Source organism: Vombatus ursinus, unplaced genomic scaffold (assembly GCF_900497805.2).
Source record: "Vombatus ursinus unplaced genomic scaffold, bare-nosed wombat genome assembly UNPS02014775.1, whole genome shotgun sequence".
Classification (NCBI taxonomy): Eukaryota; Metazoa; Chordata; class Mammalia; order Diprotodontia; family Vombatidae; genus Vombatus; species Vombatus ursinus.
Genome location: NW_020954553.1, coordinates 9211333 through 9229768, shown reverse-complemented (window position 1 = coordinate 9229768; position 18436 = coordinate 9211333). Strand labels below are relative to the sequence as shown.

Below are 18436 nucleotides of genomic sequence, written 5' to 3'. Positions count from 1 at the left end.
CCCATTTCTGGTTTAATTGGCAAGAGTTTTCATGCCACTCCCAGGATGGAATGGACATGTGTTCTTGTGTTTCTTTTCTGTCATGACTAATGAAGCAGTCAGGTTTAGACTTCTTTAAAGAAGAATCATTGTTTTAAAATGTGGAAATGAAAGGGAGGGGGCAGTACTTTATGCAACCTGGAATTGTAGAACTCACTGTCACATAGTTCACTGAAATTTCATATGTAACCTCACCAAAAGGACACTTCCAGACTTGTGTGAAGAGTGACCCTGATATGACTTATAAGTCACACGTTTTGGGGCAGCTCAGTGGCACAGTAGATAGAGCACTGGCCCTGGAGTCAGGAAGGACCTGAGTTCAAATCTGGCCCAGACACATAACACTTACTAGCTGTGTGACTGTGGGCAAGTCACTTAACCCCAGTTGCCTCACCCCCCAAAAAAATCACATCTTTTGTGAACTTTTAGAAATGGGAGGCAGAGAGAGACTTGAACAGAAGGAAGTAGAGAGAGTACTGTTTGTTGGCGGGGCAGGTTTCTGCACATGCTATTAGAGATAATTGAACTAAGATATCCAGGGTCTTTTTTTTTTCTGTTATCCATGAGGATAATACACTACTGAAATCATAGGTCTATCTAAGTATCTAGGTTTTAATGCTCCTAGAGATGTTCTCCTCTACCCTTGTTTCACCATTCTGCATACAATAACACCAGCTTTCTTTATATCCTCTATCCTACTATACTTCATCTTTCCATAAATCATATTCCTGTTCTTACTCTTACCCTGCAGTTTCTTGATTACTCAAATCCCCAGTCAGCCTAATCCCAAACCAGCCCAGTGACTGCTCAGTGGAATATTGTAAAGGTGATTCTTATTCAGGTACCGATTGGTCTACATGGTCTCTGGTGTCACTTCCAACCTAGAATTTCTATGGTTCACACCAAGTGCTTACTAACGGTAACTCTGGCCCTTTATTGTTCTTTAGTTTCCTAAACTTTTCAACACAAATGTTTTGGTAACTTTTTAAGTTAGTAAGTTAAAAGTCAGTGATTGATTTTAAAGTGGGAATAATAATCTGTCACTCTTTCAAGATAAGAATCTTATATGAAGACAAGAGCAATTTCATCTTCAATTCCTTTTCACTGGGAGGGAGTCTGGAAACCAGTCAGGTTGTCTCATGCTGCAACTAGTTCATGACCTGAGCTTTTAAGTAAGTCCGTTTCTCTTTCTGGACTTGTCTTCCTTGTCTATAAAATGAGAGTGTTGAACTAAGTGATTTCTGTCTGAGGTCTCTTCCTACTCTGACATTCTCTGAATACAAGGTACTGCGAGATTGTGCTATATTCATTTTGATCGACACTTAGTACTTACACTGGGGCTGAGAGGAGGATGGGAAGGTGGGCACTGTGCTAAGTAGTGAGGCTACAGAGAAATGAATGAAAATCATCTCCCTAAACAATCTAAAATTTTACTTTGGGGATAGGTCAAATACATAGAAGTAAATGAAAATATGTGCAAACTAAATACATCCATACTTCCTAGAAGGAAAGAGAGGTTATAGACAACTACTGAATTTGATAAAGGATTTAAACAGAACCACTGAAATTGTGTTCCGAAGGAAGTCAAGAAATTCTTAAAGATGGAAGTGGGGGGAGAGAATGGTCCTGCATTTAGGGCTAGGGGGGTTTGGACTGTGCAAATGCACAGAGGTGGGAGATGTAGTGTCAAGTACTGGGAGCAGCTAATGAAATAAGAATGGAAAGAGTAAGTAGGAGCCTCATTGTTCAGGACTTTAAATACCAGGCTAAAGATTTTGTATCCCATCCTAGTGGCAATAGGAAGGCAATGAAAACTGTTGTAATTGAGGAGTGATACGCTCACATCTGTTTTGGAAATAGCAACTTGTACGTTGTATAGAGCAGAGTGGTCAAATTTGTAGCTGTACTGGTTGCTGCATGTTAGAAAAACGTTACATTGTAATTTTTTTATTTTGTTGAAAGATTTCCTATTATATTTCAATCTGGTTTGGCCATCAGGTGCTGCTTGCTCAAGTTTGATATCTGGAGTAGAAAATATGTGAGAGAAGGAAGAAGTAGGGGAAACAATTAGGAGGCTATCATAATAAGTGATAACATACCTAAACTAGGGTATGAGTGAAAGGAAAGGGACACATGAAAGTTGTGGAGGTAAGAGAAGACAAGATTTGGAATGGGAGTAAAGCAGAGGAGTCAAAGATTAATGCCCAGATTGAGAAACAGTGGTTTACTAAAAGGACGGTGGTGTCCTCTACAGAAATAGAGAAGTTTGAAGTAGAGATGAGTTTGTTGGAACATAGGAATTCCATTTTGAACAAATTGAGTTCCAGACGTTTGCCCTTCTCACTTATGTCCCTTAGTATTCCCCTTAGTTCACAACTAAGTATATACATTCACAACTAGGTGTATACATTCCCAAAACCATACCTACATACCCCACAGTGTTGTCTTCCCTGGTGGAATGTGAGCTTCTTGAGGGCAGGGACCTGATCTAACTTTTTTTGTGTGTGTGTTTCAAGCACTTGGTAGAGTACCTGGAACCATAAGTACCATAGGTGCTTAATGCTTATTATTTATTACAAGACATCCAAATAGACATGATGTGGGAATGAAGCTCAAGGCTAGTATTGAGCATAAAGATTTGGTAGTCATCTGTGTAGAATTGTTAATTGAATATGTGGTAGCTGATGAGTTCTCTAAGAATATAGAGGGTCAAGAAGGCACATAGCCTTGGAGTGCACCCACACTTCATGGGGAGGAAGAGGATGATCCAGCAAAGGAAATTGAGGAGCAATGGCCTGACAGAAGGAGAATAATGTTTTGGAAGCCAAGATAAAGTTCCTAGTACAAGAGAATGGTTGACGTCAAAACTATAGAGATCATACATCAAGAGCTTTTAGTCATTCCTGATGATTCCTGTTCTTAATTGTTCATCACAGACAGATCCTGTATCTTAGTATGATAATTCTCAGTTGTTGCTATTTGGACTGAGTCAGAAATGCTGCTTACACCTGAGTGCCAATAAACTTGTGAATCATGGCTTCAATTTCAGTTTTGCTTTGATACTTCAAAGTCATTTTAAATTTAAGATAAGATATTCAACTACTGATCCCTGTTTGGGGAAAGTGTTAATACATTGCATCACTTAACAAGATGTACTTCATCTAAACTTCAACAGACCATTTTGCTTAGGCTAAACAGGCAAGGAGTTATTAAATGTTTGTCCTATTATCAGGCTCTCTCCTATAAAGCTTATCAGTTCATGGCTTCAGTTAATTCTGACAATATTCTCTTATTCTATCCCTGTACTTTGCCTTTAACTTCAGGTCTATAATATCCTATAGATACTAATATCTGGCATCTAGTTTAGTCCCAAACATCAGCTTCTCACCCTTCACCAGCATTCATTTTTTTTTTTTAGGCAAAAAGCTAAGAGTCACTTATTCTTCCTGATGTTAGATTCCCCCTCCTCCAATTCACTCTATGTATATATTACAATCCTAAACAGTGTTACCATGTTACACACGTACCCCAAAGCTAAAAAAAACCAACTTTCTTCTACCTCATCAATTCTAAATTCTGCTAGGCTTTCAATCTGGTCCCATATTACATGCCAAACATGCATTTTCTAGTCAGAGAGCATCTTCTTGGCCATCAGTGAAATAAAATGAACTTCTGCCCCAGTCTTCATCCCTCCTCTTGCCCTCCCAATGCTATTCTACCAATTGAAACCCTATCCAGCCTTTAAAACCTATGTCTATGAAATGTACCTTCATTATTCTAACCCTTACTGATCTTCATCTTCTCTGAACTCAGTCTGCCCCAACATACAGTACATAACTTGTATATTTTCCTGTTCTCCTATGCATTTTAATCTTTTCTTTCCTTGAGTTCTCTGGATGAGCAAAGATTATGTTTCAGGCTTCTTCACAGAGCAACTGACAAAGGACTAAGTATAAAGATTGAGATGTATTAAATGGTAATGCAGTAAATTTTGAGGGCCCAACTTGTATATATCTCCTTATTCTCTTCCATCACTATATGCTGTGCTATCTCACTGAACCCAACAGAAGGATCCCATTCCACGATCACTCCTGTTGGTCTCCTGGTGGGAATGACAATGCAGAACTGAAAATCGGGAGACGTGATTGGCATTGGGGACCTCTCAGTTTACTATGACTTGAATATATGGTTCAATCTCTAAAAGTCTCAGGTTCTTCAACTATAGAATAGTTATTTAGTAATTTTTCAGTCATGTCTGACTCTTCATGACCCCATTTAGGATTATCTTGGCAAAGATACTGGAGTGGTTTACCATTCCTTCTCCAGCTCACTTTATAGATGAGGAAACTGAGGCAATTTGCCCAGGGTCATGCAGCCAGTAAGTTTCTGAGGCCAAATTTGAACTTGGGAAGATGAACCTTCGTGACATCTGGCTCAGCACTCTATCCACTGTAATACCCTTCTGTAGAGTAGAATTAACCATAATATACACTACTTTGCAGGGTTGTAATAAAAATAAATTTAAGACTATAGGTTTGGAGCTGGAAGATGCTGTACAGAAATGACTTGGAGATGATTTAACTTGATCCCCTCATTTTGTAAATGCAGTGAAGAGTCCTAGGAGAGGTTAACTTGTGTGAGATTTCATAACTGACTGAGCCATGTTTTGAACCCAGGTCCCTGGACAAGTTTTGCACTACACAACTTTTGAAACCTTAAAAGTGCTGTAGAAATGTTACCTGGTATGAGTAACAGGACAATAGGATGATTTGGAGAAGGGACAGGGAAAGAAAGATATATAATATCCTGACTTGGTCATCCTATCAAATGGCCTGTGGGGTAATGACATCATAATGACACAGTTCATCATAAGCTGAAGAGCAGCCTGTACCTGACAGGCACACTCCTGTGGCTGCTAATAACAAACCTGGACTCCCAAGGCCTCTGATGAAAGGTTCTTCCCTGCATGTTACACATGTAGTTCCAGGAGTTGCAATATGGGTGAAATGTCATCATCATCTCCCTTGGCTCAAACTTCAGGATTCTTCTCTCTCACCTCACTTTGGAACTGGCTGCAAGAGAATAATCTCATTTTGAATTCAGATTCTTGGCTTTCAGAATACATAAGTCCAAGCTGGCAAACCATCTTTTGGATTATCCTTTCCTTTTTCCTGCTAGTAGGAACATATGCCTTTTGGAAACGAACTTTTCAGTCAATTAAGGTTATATTCTTTTATGTTACTGAGGAATTTAAGCAATTGCACAAGAGATGTAATTACTATTAACAGTCTGAAGAGTTTTTAAATTGGGTTGGTATTTTCAGAAATGAGCTCTGGTCACTTAAGAGAATCAATGTGTAGCATGTTTTTGCATTTGCACCAAGTCATATGACCAAGGTGGAGAACAGGACTCACTGGGAATCAATAGAAGGAAATGAAGATTTAGTCTGGTTGAAAAGAGTTGTTGGAATGGGACATAACAACTGTCTTCAAATATATTAAGGATTTATTGGGAATGGGGGCTTAAATGGTTGAGCTAGGCTCTCAAAGGGTAGAACTAGGGGCTACATGAGCAGAAATTACAGTAAAAAAACATTCTAGGCTGGTTATGAGGAGGAGCTTCCTATGCAGAGGTAGTGAGATCCCCTGTCCTGTTTCAAGTGTAACCTGTGAGATCACTGATGGTTATAAAAGAGGATTCATGCTTTACATGAGAGTACTCAAAATCCTCTGAAATTCCTTTTAATAGTGGGATGTCATGATTTTTTGGTACTGAGAGTGTTCTTAGTACTCTCTGCTTCCCCCAGCTCAAGTAAGTAGACACTGAGTAGTGCCTGTTGACTTTCCTTACTTCCCTTCCCTGCCCCTTTCTCCACCTCTGAAATGAGGGAGGCTATAATCTAATGTCATTTTCATCCCCATCATTGTTGCACGTGTGTCCAAATTAAGGTGAACTGGAGAGTTGAGTTGAATCACCCAAATATAAGATGGCCAAAGAGTCCTATGAGGGTCCTAGGACAAGAGTCCAGGGGGAACTTGGAATAGTTGAAGGTAAGCCAGCATTTTAAAGAATCTTCAATATAAAGTTCAGATTTTTTAAAAAATGTAAGTTGATCTGAACTTAAAAGTTGGTTGCAATGTTTAAAATTCTGGAGCAAAGTTCAAATTTAGTTGGTTTTGTTTTTTTGGCTAGGCAATGGGGTTAAGTGACTTGTCCAGGGTCACACAGCCAGTAAGTGTCAAGTGTCTAAGGCCAGATTTGAACTCGGGTCCTCCTGACTCCAGGGCCAGTGCTCTATCCACTGCACCATCTTGCTTCCCCTGCAAAATTCAAATTCAATAGACTTCAAATGCCTGCTGTGGGTTCAGGTAAAGTGCCTGTGCTGGGGGCTAGAGATATTAAAAAAAAATTTTTAGTCCCCCAGAGGAAGTTCATGACACATAAGTCTAAAACAGAGTAAGGGCTAAGGAAGATTCAGATCAAGTGCTTCTAGGAAATTTGAGGAGGAGGAGGTTGAAGGGGAAGTGTAGAGATCTGTGACTCCTACGTATGGAGGAAGTGTTACCTGAGCTGACCTAGTGGAAGGGAAGGATGTGGAGATGTATTTATTGCCAGCATATGGGGTGGCTAAAATGAATGGACTTAGCGCCATTTGGCAAGAATGTGGAGTGTGCAGGAAAGGAATAATGTTAAATTTTAAGATGAAGAAAGGTAGACTGGGGCCATGTGGTGGAGACCTTTAAAAAGTGGTATTTTGTCCTTTAGCAAAAGATAGCCACTTAAGGCTCTTTGTCTACAGAGTGACAGTCAAACGTGCTCATTAAATTATTTTGGAAACAAGGCATTAAGGATAATTTCAAATGGATGAAAAAAACTTGGAAAAAGTAACAGGGTAGCTATGTGGTGCAGTAGATAGAGCACCAGGGTTGGAGTCAGGGAGACCTGAGTTCAAATCCAACCTCAGCTTCTTATTAGCAATGTGAGCTAGTCATTTAACCTTCCAGGATGGTTTTAAGGATCAGATGAGATCATTGTGAATGGCTTAGCACTGTGCCTGGAACACAGTAAGTGCTATGTCAATGTTAGGTAGCATCATTATTATTATTATTTTGGAGACCATCTAGGACATAGGTAATAGTGCAGATGAGAGGTGATAAGCACCTTGACCTAGGGTAGTAGCTATGGGAGTAGAAGAAAACATGAGAATCCCCAAGGACTTGGTAAGAGGTTATATTTTGGGAGGCAGAGGGAGAGTCAAAGATCGTTCCAAGGTTTTGATCCTGAATGACTAGGAAGATTGTGTACCATACCAGAAGTAGGGAAGCTGGAGGGGGTGGGGTTGAGGGGAAAGAAGACATGTCGTAGAAGCAAGACCTAAGTAAGCCAGATAGCCTCTGCACAATGGAAGTAGCTCCAGCCTTGGCGTTAGAAGACCTGATTTAAGTACTGCCTCTGTGGCTTACTGTGTGTGTGTGTGACCTTGGGAGCGACTTTGCTTGGAGCTTCAATTTTCTTTATTTGTCAAATAGAAAGAATCATTTATCATTGTATAACTATAAATATTTTTCTGTACTATTTTAGTCCTAGGCCTGGCCTCCTAGAGAAATGGTAGTACATGTATAAAAACAACCCAGGCAGGAAAAAGCCCACTCACTGACCCTGTCTCCCCTTCCCCCCAGAATTCCTTCTTTGGATTCTTCAAACTTAACATGTCCAAAATAGAACTCATTATCCTCCTCCTTCCCATTCCCACTTCCAGATTTTCCTATTCTGTCAAGGGCACCAACCTCCATGTCATTCCCTGTTACCTAGCTAACCTCAGAGACATCCTTTACTCCTTCCTCTCCCTCAGCTTAGCCATCCTAACTAGCCCAGCCATCAGCTAGCCTTCCTCATCTTTTGCACCTATTGATTCGTCTGTATTCACGTACGTCAGATATGTCATATGTCAGGCCTTGTGACTTTTCACCTGGAACATCAGTAATCTAATTGGTCTCCTTGTTTTGCCACAGCTGTCATGAACCTCCTCTTCAGTGGCTCTCCATTGTCTAGATTGTAGAACAGAATACAAATCCCTTAGCCTGATATTTAAGGCCTTTCACAATCTGGGTCTTATTCCACTTTAGAACAATGCTGGAAGGTTAAGAAGTTTTTGAGTGAAAAATCTGGCTCTTAGTAACTTTGCTTCCAGTTCTCACCTTTGAGGTCAAATTAAATAAACCCTCTTGCCCCTGACAGCTCATCATAGATTTCTCTTCTCCAAGCTAACAATCTCTAATCTGGCGGCCTATCTCTAATTTCATTATCCTGGTTACCCTCCTGATTTTCTCCAAATCCTATAATGTGAGGTCCAGAATGAACCATAACTTGACCAGGATAACAAGTTCTCATTTCACATTCCTGGATAAGGGTATGAAAGTTCTTTGGGATTATAGCCATCAGTTTTGTTAATTTTCTGTAAGAGAAAACCCCTCATCAGAGAGAGAGAAAGAATGTAAAAGTAGCAGGGGTCCCGTTAGATGAGGATTATGGGTGGTGTTGATAATAACAGCTAGTTATTTATATATAGTTTTATATGTATATATAACTTATATTTAATATTATATATGCATATGTTTATATGTGCATATGTTTAAGTATATATGTATGTGTGCATTAAAATATGTATATATGTGTGTATGTGTATATATATATGTGTGTGTGTGTGTGTGTGTGCATATATATATATATATGTATGTATAACAGTTACCATTTATATATTTATATATAATGCTTTTGGTAGCTAGGTGGATAGAGCACCAGGCCTGGAGTCTTGGGAAGACTCCTTTTCCCGAGTTCAAATCCAGCGTCAGATACTTCCTAGCTGTATGACCCTGGGCAAGTCACTCAACCCTATTTACCTCAGTTTCTTCATTTGTAAAAATGAGCTGGAGAAGGAAATGGCAAACCACTCCAGTATCTTTACTAAGAAAACCCCACAAAAAGTCAGATATGATTGAAACAACTGAACAACAAATATAATACTTTAAGACTTGCAAAGTTATCCTCACGACAACTCTGGGAAGTAGATTCTATTATTATCCCCATTTACAGATGAAGAAATTAAGGAACAGAGGGGTTAAGTGATTTTCCTGGGGTCACAGAGCTAGTGAATGTCAGAGAGTTAGATTTGAACTTAGATCTTCTTGACTGTAGGTCCAGTGCACTGTCTTCTGTGCCACCAAGCTTTCAGTTCGTCTGAATAGGACTGTCCTGGAGTCAGTGGGAGAGGGGCAAAGGCTGGAGTTCACCTGTGGAAAAGGGAGCATTTGAGGCAATAATTTATTTGGTAGACTGAGTATAGGCAGAGGATCTTATCCTGGGCTTTGTGAACTTCTAAAATTCAAATCAATATTCAAATATTGTATCTCAACAGAATTGAAATATTGGATATTTCAATAATTTGAGATATTGGATATTTCAAATAACATCAAACAGTATTTTGCAGATCATTGTATTTCAATAGAACTGGTTTCCCTTGAGATCCTATGTGTTTTATCCATTTAAAAATACGATCCTAAGAAGGGGTCCATCAGCTTCACCAGAGTGACACAAAAGAGGTGGAGAACCCTGAGAGCAGAAGGGACAGCATTCACTGGGTGGTGGAGAATCCTCGGTATGTCCAGAGGCCAGGGTTCTAGTGAAGGCTCTGTCTCTTAACATGTTGATGGCCAAGTCATTACCTCCTCTCCAGGCCTCTGTATCCCCATCTGTCAAATGAAAGACATTCTGTGGGACCACAAGGTTAGACTGAACTGCCTGTGTATTTTTAGAACTCTCATCACATACTAGGCACATGGTCACAGCTTCTCTGGGTCTCAGTTTCCATATCTGTAAAATGAAGGGATGGGCTAGAGCAATGGTGCCAAACTCAAAGGAAACTGGATGATGGGACACGTGCTGACTGGGGAAACCACAAATTAACATCTATATTGTATTGTATTTTTACTTATTTTGTTAAACACTTCCCAGTTACATTTTAATCTGGTTCTGGAGATAAGTGGGGCACATCTGAGCCGGATAACTTCTCTAATGCTGTAATCCTAAAATGTTCACAACAGGCTTTTCTTAGAAGCCTCCTGGGCCATCTTAGAAAGATTTGTATGATGAGAGTATGGCTTGCGGGCTCTGCTCTTGGCTGACTTGGAAAGGAGTTTGGGTTCCTTTTTCTGCTTTTCAGGGATAATCACACCCTAAGCGTCCCCAAGGTAAGAGGCATTTTCCCCACCATACATGACTAGTAGATGATACCTATATGGTGTCTGTGAGCCAATCACTTAACCCATCTGGTCTTCAGTACCCTCATTTTTAAAATAAGAATGTTAGGCACTAGTCAGTGGTGTCAGATTCCAGGCCTGGGCCTCGAAGTTTGAACCAGGTTAAAATGCGGTCAGGAAATGTTTAACACAACAAAAGTAAAGTTTGTTGTTTAGTCTTTTCAGTTTCGTCGGACTCTTCATTGACCCTATTTGGAGTTTTCTTGGCAAAGATACTGGAATGGTTTACCATTTCCTTCTTCAGCTCATTTTACAGATAAGGAAACTGAGGTAAACAGGGTGAAGTGACTTGCCAAGGGTCATACAGCTAATAAGTGTCTGAGGCCAGATTTGAACTCAGAAAGATGAGTCTTCCTGATTCCTGGCCCTGCTCTCTATCCACTGTGCCACCTAGCTGCCTCCCCCCCGCCCAAAAAATATAATACCATCTAGATAATGCTAATTTGTGATTTTCCAAGTCAACATGAAGTCCAGCAGGGGTGTGTTTCTACTTCAGTTTGACACCATTGGCCTAGATGAGATCTATAAGGTCATTTCTAATTCCAAATCTATGCCCCTATGACTAAGTTAAAGACAAAGAAGAAAAAAAAATCTGATCTAATGTATTGGTTTTTTTTGGTGAGACAATCAGGGTTAAGTGACTTGCCCAAGGTCATACAGCTTGTTAAGTGTCTGAGGCTGGATTTGAACTCAGGTCCTCCTGACTCCAAGGCCAGAGCTCTGTTCACTGCACCACCTGGCTGCCTCTCATGTATTGGTTTGAAAGACTGCCTTCTGAGGCAGGTCCTGGCTGGAGCCCCTATTCTGCTTGGTCTTCTGTACTCTAAGGTTGCTTTGAACAGTTTTTTAAGCAAATCTCTAATGTAGGATCAGCTTCCTAGTCCCCAGTGAAAAATGGAATGACATTTCATGTTCTGGCCACCCTTGTCCTAGAGGTCACCTCCATTTCTCTTATTCCAACCCAACCATTGCCGTAGTCCCTGTGGGAGTCAGGGAGGATCCCCTGTGGAAGAGGACACATGAGGATTACCTTGGAGGAAGCTAGGGATTCTAAGAGGCAGCTGTGCTGTATTAGCCACTGACGGAGCCCTAGACGGAGTCAGGACTTAGCACTGTGTGCTAAGCGCTTTACAAGTATTATCTCATTTGATCCTCACAGTAACCCTGGCAAATAGGTGCTATTATTATAGCCACTTTATAGTTTAGGAAACTGTGGCACAGTGCAGTTAAGTGACCTGCCCTGGTTCACATAGCCAACAAGTGTCCAAGATGGGAGTTGAACTTGGGCCTTTCTGACTCCAGGTCCAGTGCTGTATTCACTGCCCTCTCTAGCTGACTTAAATCAGGAAGCTGTCTTCCCCCATTTGATCAAGAATCAGGGGTTAGTTCCCTCTGGCTCTGACAGTCTATGTTCTGAGGTGTCTTTCGGCCCTGCAGTGTGGCATGGTATATAGAAGATTGGACCCGGAGTCAGGAATAGGGTCCAACACTCCCATAGGCACTTAACTGTCAAGTGTGTGACCTCTTTGAATCTGTTTCCTCATCGGTAAAAGAGGAAGGATAATAGTATCTGTCAACAGGGTTGTTGGGAGAAACAAATAAATGTCTGCAAAGCACTTTGAAAACCTTAAAAGCAGTGTATAAATGTCAGTTATTGTTGTGAATAAGCAGAGGGTAGTGATGGGGAAGTACATTCCAGGCATAATGGACACAACCAGTGCCACAGCACAAGGGTAGGAGTTTAAGGAGCAGAAAGGAGGCCAGTTCAGCTAGAATGCAGAATGCACGGGAGGGAATGGTGTGCGGTAAGCCAGGGAAGATCGGCTACAGCGATTGTGAAAAGTTTTTAGTGTCCATGTAGGTGGTTAGGTTTTTTCCTAGACCCAATAGGGAGCTCCTGAAGATTTCTTTAGACAGCACTTTCTTCATGATATGCCTGTAAAGTAGGTGACATAAGATACTGCAATATTCTATGGATAGGGAAACAGGCTTGAAAAGATGAAATCCTCAGATCTCCAAGTTCATTGTTATTTCTACTCTACCATGTGCCGAATAGGGTAAGGATGTGCTCTAATGCATTTCTAAAGGAAACATAATGCCTTGGGTTGAAACAAAAAGATTTCTCCAGGGGAAAAACCTGGGGAGAAAACACTCAGCTAGAATCCCTATTCCCTAGAGATTCGGAATAAGAGAGTGTTTTGCCCAATTAATAACTATTTATATAACACTAGGATTTACAAAAAGTGGGTAGCACTAGGACCCTTATCCCCATTCTTTAGATGAGAAAGTTAAGGCCATGAGAGGCTGAGTGACAAGCCTCACTAGAATTGGGTTGATTAGTAATGTTTTCATGTACATAAGTGTAACCAACTTACGGGTTTTTTTTTTCCTTTAGAAAATCATCATCTTTATTAATTTACTCCTTATGCTTTACAAGAAGGGCACAGATCTTTTTCAAGATATATTGTCCAACAACAGTGGAAGAATAAGCCATTACCCCACTAGTCAAGGTAGCAATAACATGTTGGTCACCCTGAGCCTGCAGGAGAAAATCCTCCAAAAGCTTCAGATGGTAGAGGGTAAAGTGAAGGACCTGGAGGATTTGATCATGACCTACAAAGGTGGCAAGAATTGCACAAGGCCCTCTTCTAACTGCTCGAACTGTCGGAGCCCCCTGCCCACTTCTGGGTTTACCTCTACTTCTGAACAATGAAGCCAGGATGAGGAGTCCACCCCTTTCCAGAAAGGCCTCCATCTATCATCTTGAGTGGCGTGTGGAGTACAAATAAAATGCCTCATATTCCTGATCTGGCTTTGTAGCCGCCTGTTCGTGCACTAGATTATTTCTCTTTCCTAGGAGGGAAAGAGAAGATTCCCATGGAGGTGGGGTCTAGAGGGGGCTGGGACATACATGAGGTGGCAGCAGCACCCACAAACATTAAGAGGCTCCCCAGAAAATGGTGTTCAAAGCATCAATCACCTACTGAGGTCCAACCCCAGAAATAGAAGTTAGTAGAGAAGAAGAGGACAAGAGGCATTCTGGATGAGAGAAAAGAGTGATATGGGAAAGGTAAATAAATTCCATGGAATATGGATCTAGTTTCCTACTTGGTATGTAGGGTTTGGTCTAGAACTGTGATTCTGCTGGTGTAGCAAATTTGTGGCTGAGGAAATTTCCTCTACCAGGGAAGATAAGCAATTGCTTGGCAACTTTTGTCTTAAGAAAATAATTAAACAACCCAGATTAATATCTTTGGAATGGTAAACTGGGCCATCTTTTGTCTGAATTTTTACCTAGACCTTAGTCATTGAATGAGTGTGGCCACAGACAAACTGTGACCTGGGGAAGACCCTAATTTAGAAAGACCAAGGTCACCTGTTGCACTGTGGGCCATCACCAGTTGTCTTGACCTCTGTCTTGCCACTGGACTCCAATGACTCTGCAGGAGAGAGTGAAGCTGACTACTTTGTGCCTTACTTAAATCCAATTTAAGAGCAAGTCAAGACATCACCCGTGATGTCATTGGTCCTCTTTGAAAACAAAGGATGAACAAAAACTTAAGAAAGTTGTCTAGGCATCTCAATGGCATAACCCAGGGAAGATGGAGCTGGTCAAGAAGACCCAAGCTGTGTGACTGAGCAGGTCACCTAACTTCAGTTTCTTCCTCTGAAATGGGGGTAATAATAGTACCTACTTCACAGGGTTCTTGTGAGGATCAAAAGAGATGTCACATGGAAAGGACTTTGCACGCCTTGAGAAGGCTTCATAAAGCCTAACTAGTAGTAGTGGTAGTAGTAGTAGTGGTAGTGGTAGTGGTAGTGGTAGTGGTGATGCATTCAGGGTAAGTGACCTGCTCGAGGGTCAGATAACTACTATGTGTCCAGGGGAGGACTTAAACCCAACTTCCTGTCTCCAAGGCCTGCTCTCTCTGTAGTCCTCAGCTCTGGAGTGGGAGTTCTGGGCTATGGTATTCTATGCTACTCTGAAAGCCACGCTAAAATGAGAGTCCACACTCATTAAGATGGCAAGTCCACTAGGCATGTCTTTAGGCTGTGGTAGTATGTGGTAGGAGTGACATTTTGAGGTCTCCACTATTGCTGATGCTGTTCTCACCGAACTACTGCCAAGGCTATCACCAAGGAGAAGCAGCCAGCACAACCACATGGCTACTGTGGCTGGCCCCTGGGGAAGCCTCCTCTTCCTCCCTGCCCACCTCTCTTTGATCTGTCTTCTTCCTCAGGAGCCTCACTCAGTGCCCCACACAGGAGACAGGGACTCCAGAAGCAATGGAGGCTGGGTAGTTCTGTAAGGGAGCAGAGAGACCATTTGGCATCCATGCCACCTGAGGCATAAAGGCCCAGTGGAGAGCCAGTTGGAACCAGTGGTTTAGTAGAGATCCCATTGGGCTTGGGACCTACTATGGGACTTTGCTGACCTACTATGGTCAGTTGCCATAGGGATACTGTAGTGTGTGTGTGTGTGTGTGTGAGTAATGTTTGATGTGATATCCTTTATAAATTTAAAAACTGTATTCTTTTAATCTCTTCTCTGTTAAATTGTTTTTATTGTATTTCTTGGTCCATGGATGCCTTACTGTATTTTAACTCTTGAGCCTAAATTGTTGGGCTAGCCTAGATTGGGGCTGGCCCAGAATAGAGTGGATAGATCAAATTTATTCTAAGAATGTGACAATAGTGTGGTCTGTGTGTAGGTTTGGTGAGTATCCCAAATAATCCTTGAGGGCTAAAGTGGCATTAGCAGCTTTCACTAGCTTCTGTCTTGCCTTCCTTAAACCCCTAGGAAGACTATGTCATTTTATAATTACTTAACCCACAAAGGAGTGTAAAGTATAATTTGCTCACTGTATGGTGTATTCAAGTAACTACCCTGGTGATTCTGTCAAGACCCCATGTGGAAAAGGAGATCCTCGCCCCTCCCCTGCTTCTGCTACCTTTCTGGAGCAGATTCAGAAAAGGTCCCAACCATTCAAAGGTCTGGACATCTTTGTCAATTAGTCAATGCTAAGATATGGCTTATGTTCTTATTGTCTATTAGATTATAAGCTGCTTGAGGGCAGGGACTGTTTCTTGCCTTTATATCCCCAATGCTTAGCACAGGGCCTAGCACATAGTAGGTGCTTAATAAATGCTTATTGACCATCTCCTTCTAAAGTGGCCAAGCCTCTACCCTCCATTTCTTGCTTCCCCTCCTGACAGGAATTCAAGTCTCCCTTGGAAAAGGATAGAGGGACTTCCTGCCTACTCTAGGTAGAGATGTTCATCCTCCCCACCTTTGAGCCACATAACTATAGCCTCATGCTATATGTAGGGGGACAGCTCTCACCACATGGAGACACAGGGCATTCATCTCCACTAATAAGGAGAGAATGCTACACCAGTGGGTTTTGGGACTGCAATTATACAAAGCTAGGAGAGATAGCTGATGCAGTGAGGGACCAAGTCAAATTCCAAAAGGATCTAGTCAGGGTAGAGTAGAAATGTCAAACTAGAGGCTACGGGACTCCCAAGTGTCACTGGAACCAGATGAAAATGTAATTGGAAATTGTTTAATAAAATAAATAAAAATACAATACAACATAGATAATGTTAATGTGTGTTTTTCTTTATATAAGGCAAGCAAGGATCTGTTTGTTTCTATTTGAATTTGACACTCCTGGGCTAGAGTGTTAGTCTGAAACTAATTAGATGAAATTCTATAGGAGTGAATGTCAAGTCTTTCATTTGAATACAGAAATAAATATAGAAATAAGTATAAGAAGAAATAAAGTATAAGATAGAGGAGGCTTAGATAACAATTCTTCTGAAAAAGATGTGGGGGTTTTAGTGGACTGAAAGCTCAGTAGGAGTCAGCAGTGTCATGTGCTAATCAAAAAAAAAGCTAATGCTATTTGGGGCTGCATTAGGAGGGGCACAGCTTCTGGAATGGAAGGTCTTCTAGCAAAGTCTGCATGCTCACTTGTCAGGTGTGTTATAGAGGAGGGCGGATTTCTTTTCAAATATGGGTTCGACTAGTTGACTGCTGAGTTCCCTTCCACCCCTCAAATTCTGTGACTCTGTGGATGCTTCTGCCTTCTCTGGTCAATACTCATTCCTTGCTAAGACACCGTGGGACCCATATACTTGATTAGAAGCTCAGCAGAACTAGCACTTGTCAGGTGACAGCTTCAGACCAGCTTCCTATAACCCATCTGGCACTTTCTTCAGCCTTCCCTTCTGTTCTTCTTGTATCTTTCCAAAGAAAATGAGGTCATCTAGGTACACCAATATCTCCATGAAGTTCATGTCCCTACTTGCTTTCCCCATCAGCTGTTGGAAAAATAGCAAATTGCTTCCAAGATGGCTTGGGGCATACACATGTTGATAAAATCCAGCTGAGTGGACAGATGAAAGCTGCTTTCTTTCTTCTACTGTAGAAATCTGATAGTCTCCACTGGGTAACCCAACACCAAGGACGGCTGGTTGCCTAGCAAATAATACAGGGCATCTTGAGCTCTTGGCATGGTTTGCCTTAGTTCTTTTGTTCCAAGTACAACAGTCTATACATATTCATGTTTTCCCATGCTTCCACACCATTGCTATAGTCCAGTGTGTATAGACTGCTGGACTGTGAGGAAGCTATTGACCAGCCTTTCATTCAGATGGTCTGTGACGTCTATCATTACAGGTAAAGGAATCTGTCTAGCATGCTCTCAGAAAGTTCAGAAGTCAGGTGGGTTTTGAGAGCAGAGGTTCTTTGGGAACATGTCACTCTCCACAATGAGAACGCATCTATCCTCTTTCTAATCTTCTCTCTCAATTGATCCTTCCATTCTTCAGTCACTGATGAGTCATAAAAAGAAAGCTTTTCAGGATCCTCTTCCAAGTTGGAAGAGCCAGTACTCTTAAGATGGCTCACTTCTCTCTTCCCATAATCTTCTGCAAGGCTGAATGTATGGTCAGAGTACTTAAGGATCAAGTCCCAGCTTCTCACCCATAGTATCCTGCTAATAGCTCGAAGAAGATGGAGTTGGTTCCAATCAATAATGATGCCCCAGAGATAATTGCTGATCTTAGATACAATAGAACTATGATATCTACCTTTCTATTGACAACAACTTCCTTAGGAAATTTCAAGCTAACCCTGTTTGTATCCCAAATATGAACAGCGCTTGTCACTTATATTGAATCCTAGATCTTTCATAGACTAGAAAGGTCCTTTCTCAAATTTCTCTCATAGAATAATAAGAATACAATGGTCACTTGGGATCTGCTGTCCAACATGGCAGTGCAGTCCACATTTTCAATCTTTTTTTTTTTTAATTTTTTTTCACATTTTCAATCTTCACTATCACTTGTACACAATGTCCAATGAATCCAAATGGGGTGCACCCATAAGCATCTGAAGATGAGGCCTAGTTTACTGTTTTTAGAATCCAGGGTGACTTCCTCAACCCTGGCAACATTTGTTCCTTGATAGCATTTTGGAATGAATCTTCTAACATACAAAGTCTGCATTCCTCCTCCAAGTATGCTTATGTCTCCTATATCCATGCAGACCACAATTATAGCATAAATTAGTTCTTCTTTCTGGGTTGTACTCGGTTTGTGTGTACTTGCATCAGACTGTCATAAACTTTTTTTTTCCAGGTGGAATAATTTTGTTCCCAGTTCCATTTCTCATCAGGTTTTCTATAGGTTCCTGCCTTTGAGTTTATATATTTATATGCTGATGAGATTATATGACCAGAAGATATCTTGTACTTTACTTCTAAGAATAAGAAGGAACAAGATGTTCAGGGTTAGTGAAGTTGAATTTTCCTGTTTGGCCATGATGGGCACCAATGGAGGTGAAGAGAGGAGAGAGAAATCACCTTCTCCCTACCTCTCCTCAGAGATTTTCACAAAATGTTCCTGAACCCTGAATCTCTTCAATTGAACTCTTGTTGATAGGGCTGAGCCATTTAAGGTCCTACTGATCCAATGAGGTTGTTTCTTTCAATTCTGTCAGAGAAAGAGGCTCACATATGTCAGAGGGATCAGGGTGTAGATGCATCTTTACAATTAATTTATCACCTTGTAAA

At 41.1% G+C, this 18436-nt stretch overlaps 1 protein-coding gene across 1 annotated transcript; it reads left to right on the top strand.

The window, feature by feature from the left end:
- Positions 1–5036: 5036 nt before the first annotated feature.
- On the top strand, positions 5037–13447 carry TMCO2 (transmembrane and coiled-coil domains 2). Its single transcript, XM_027864411.1, has 2 exons — positions 5037–5261; positions 12751–13447. Exons 1-2 carry the CDS (start codon positions 5037–5039, stop codon positions 13066–13068), a joined length of 543 nt encoding a protein of 180 aa, XP_027720212.1. The 3' UTR covers positions 13069–13447.
- The last annotated feature ends 4989 nt before the right edge of the window (positions 13448–18436 follow it).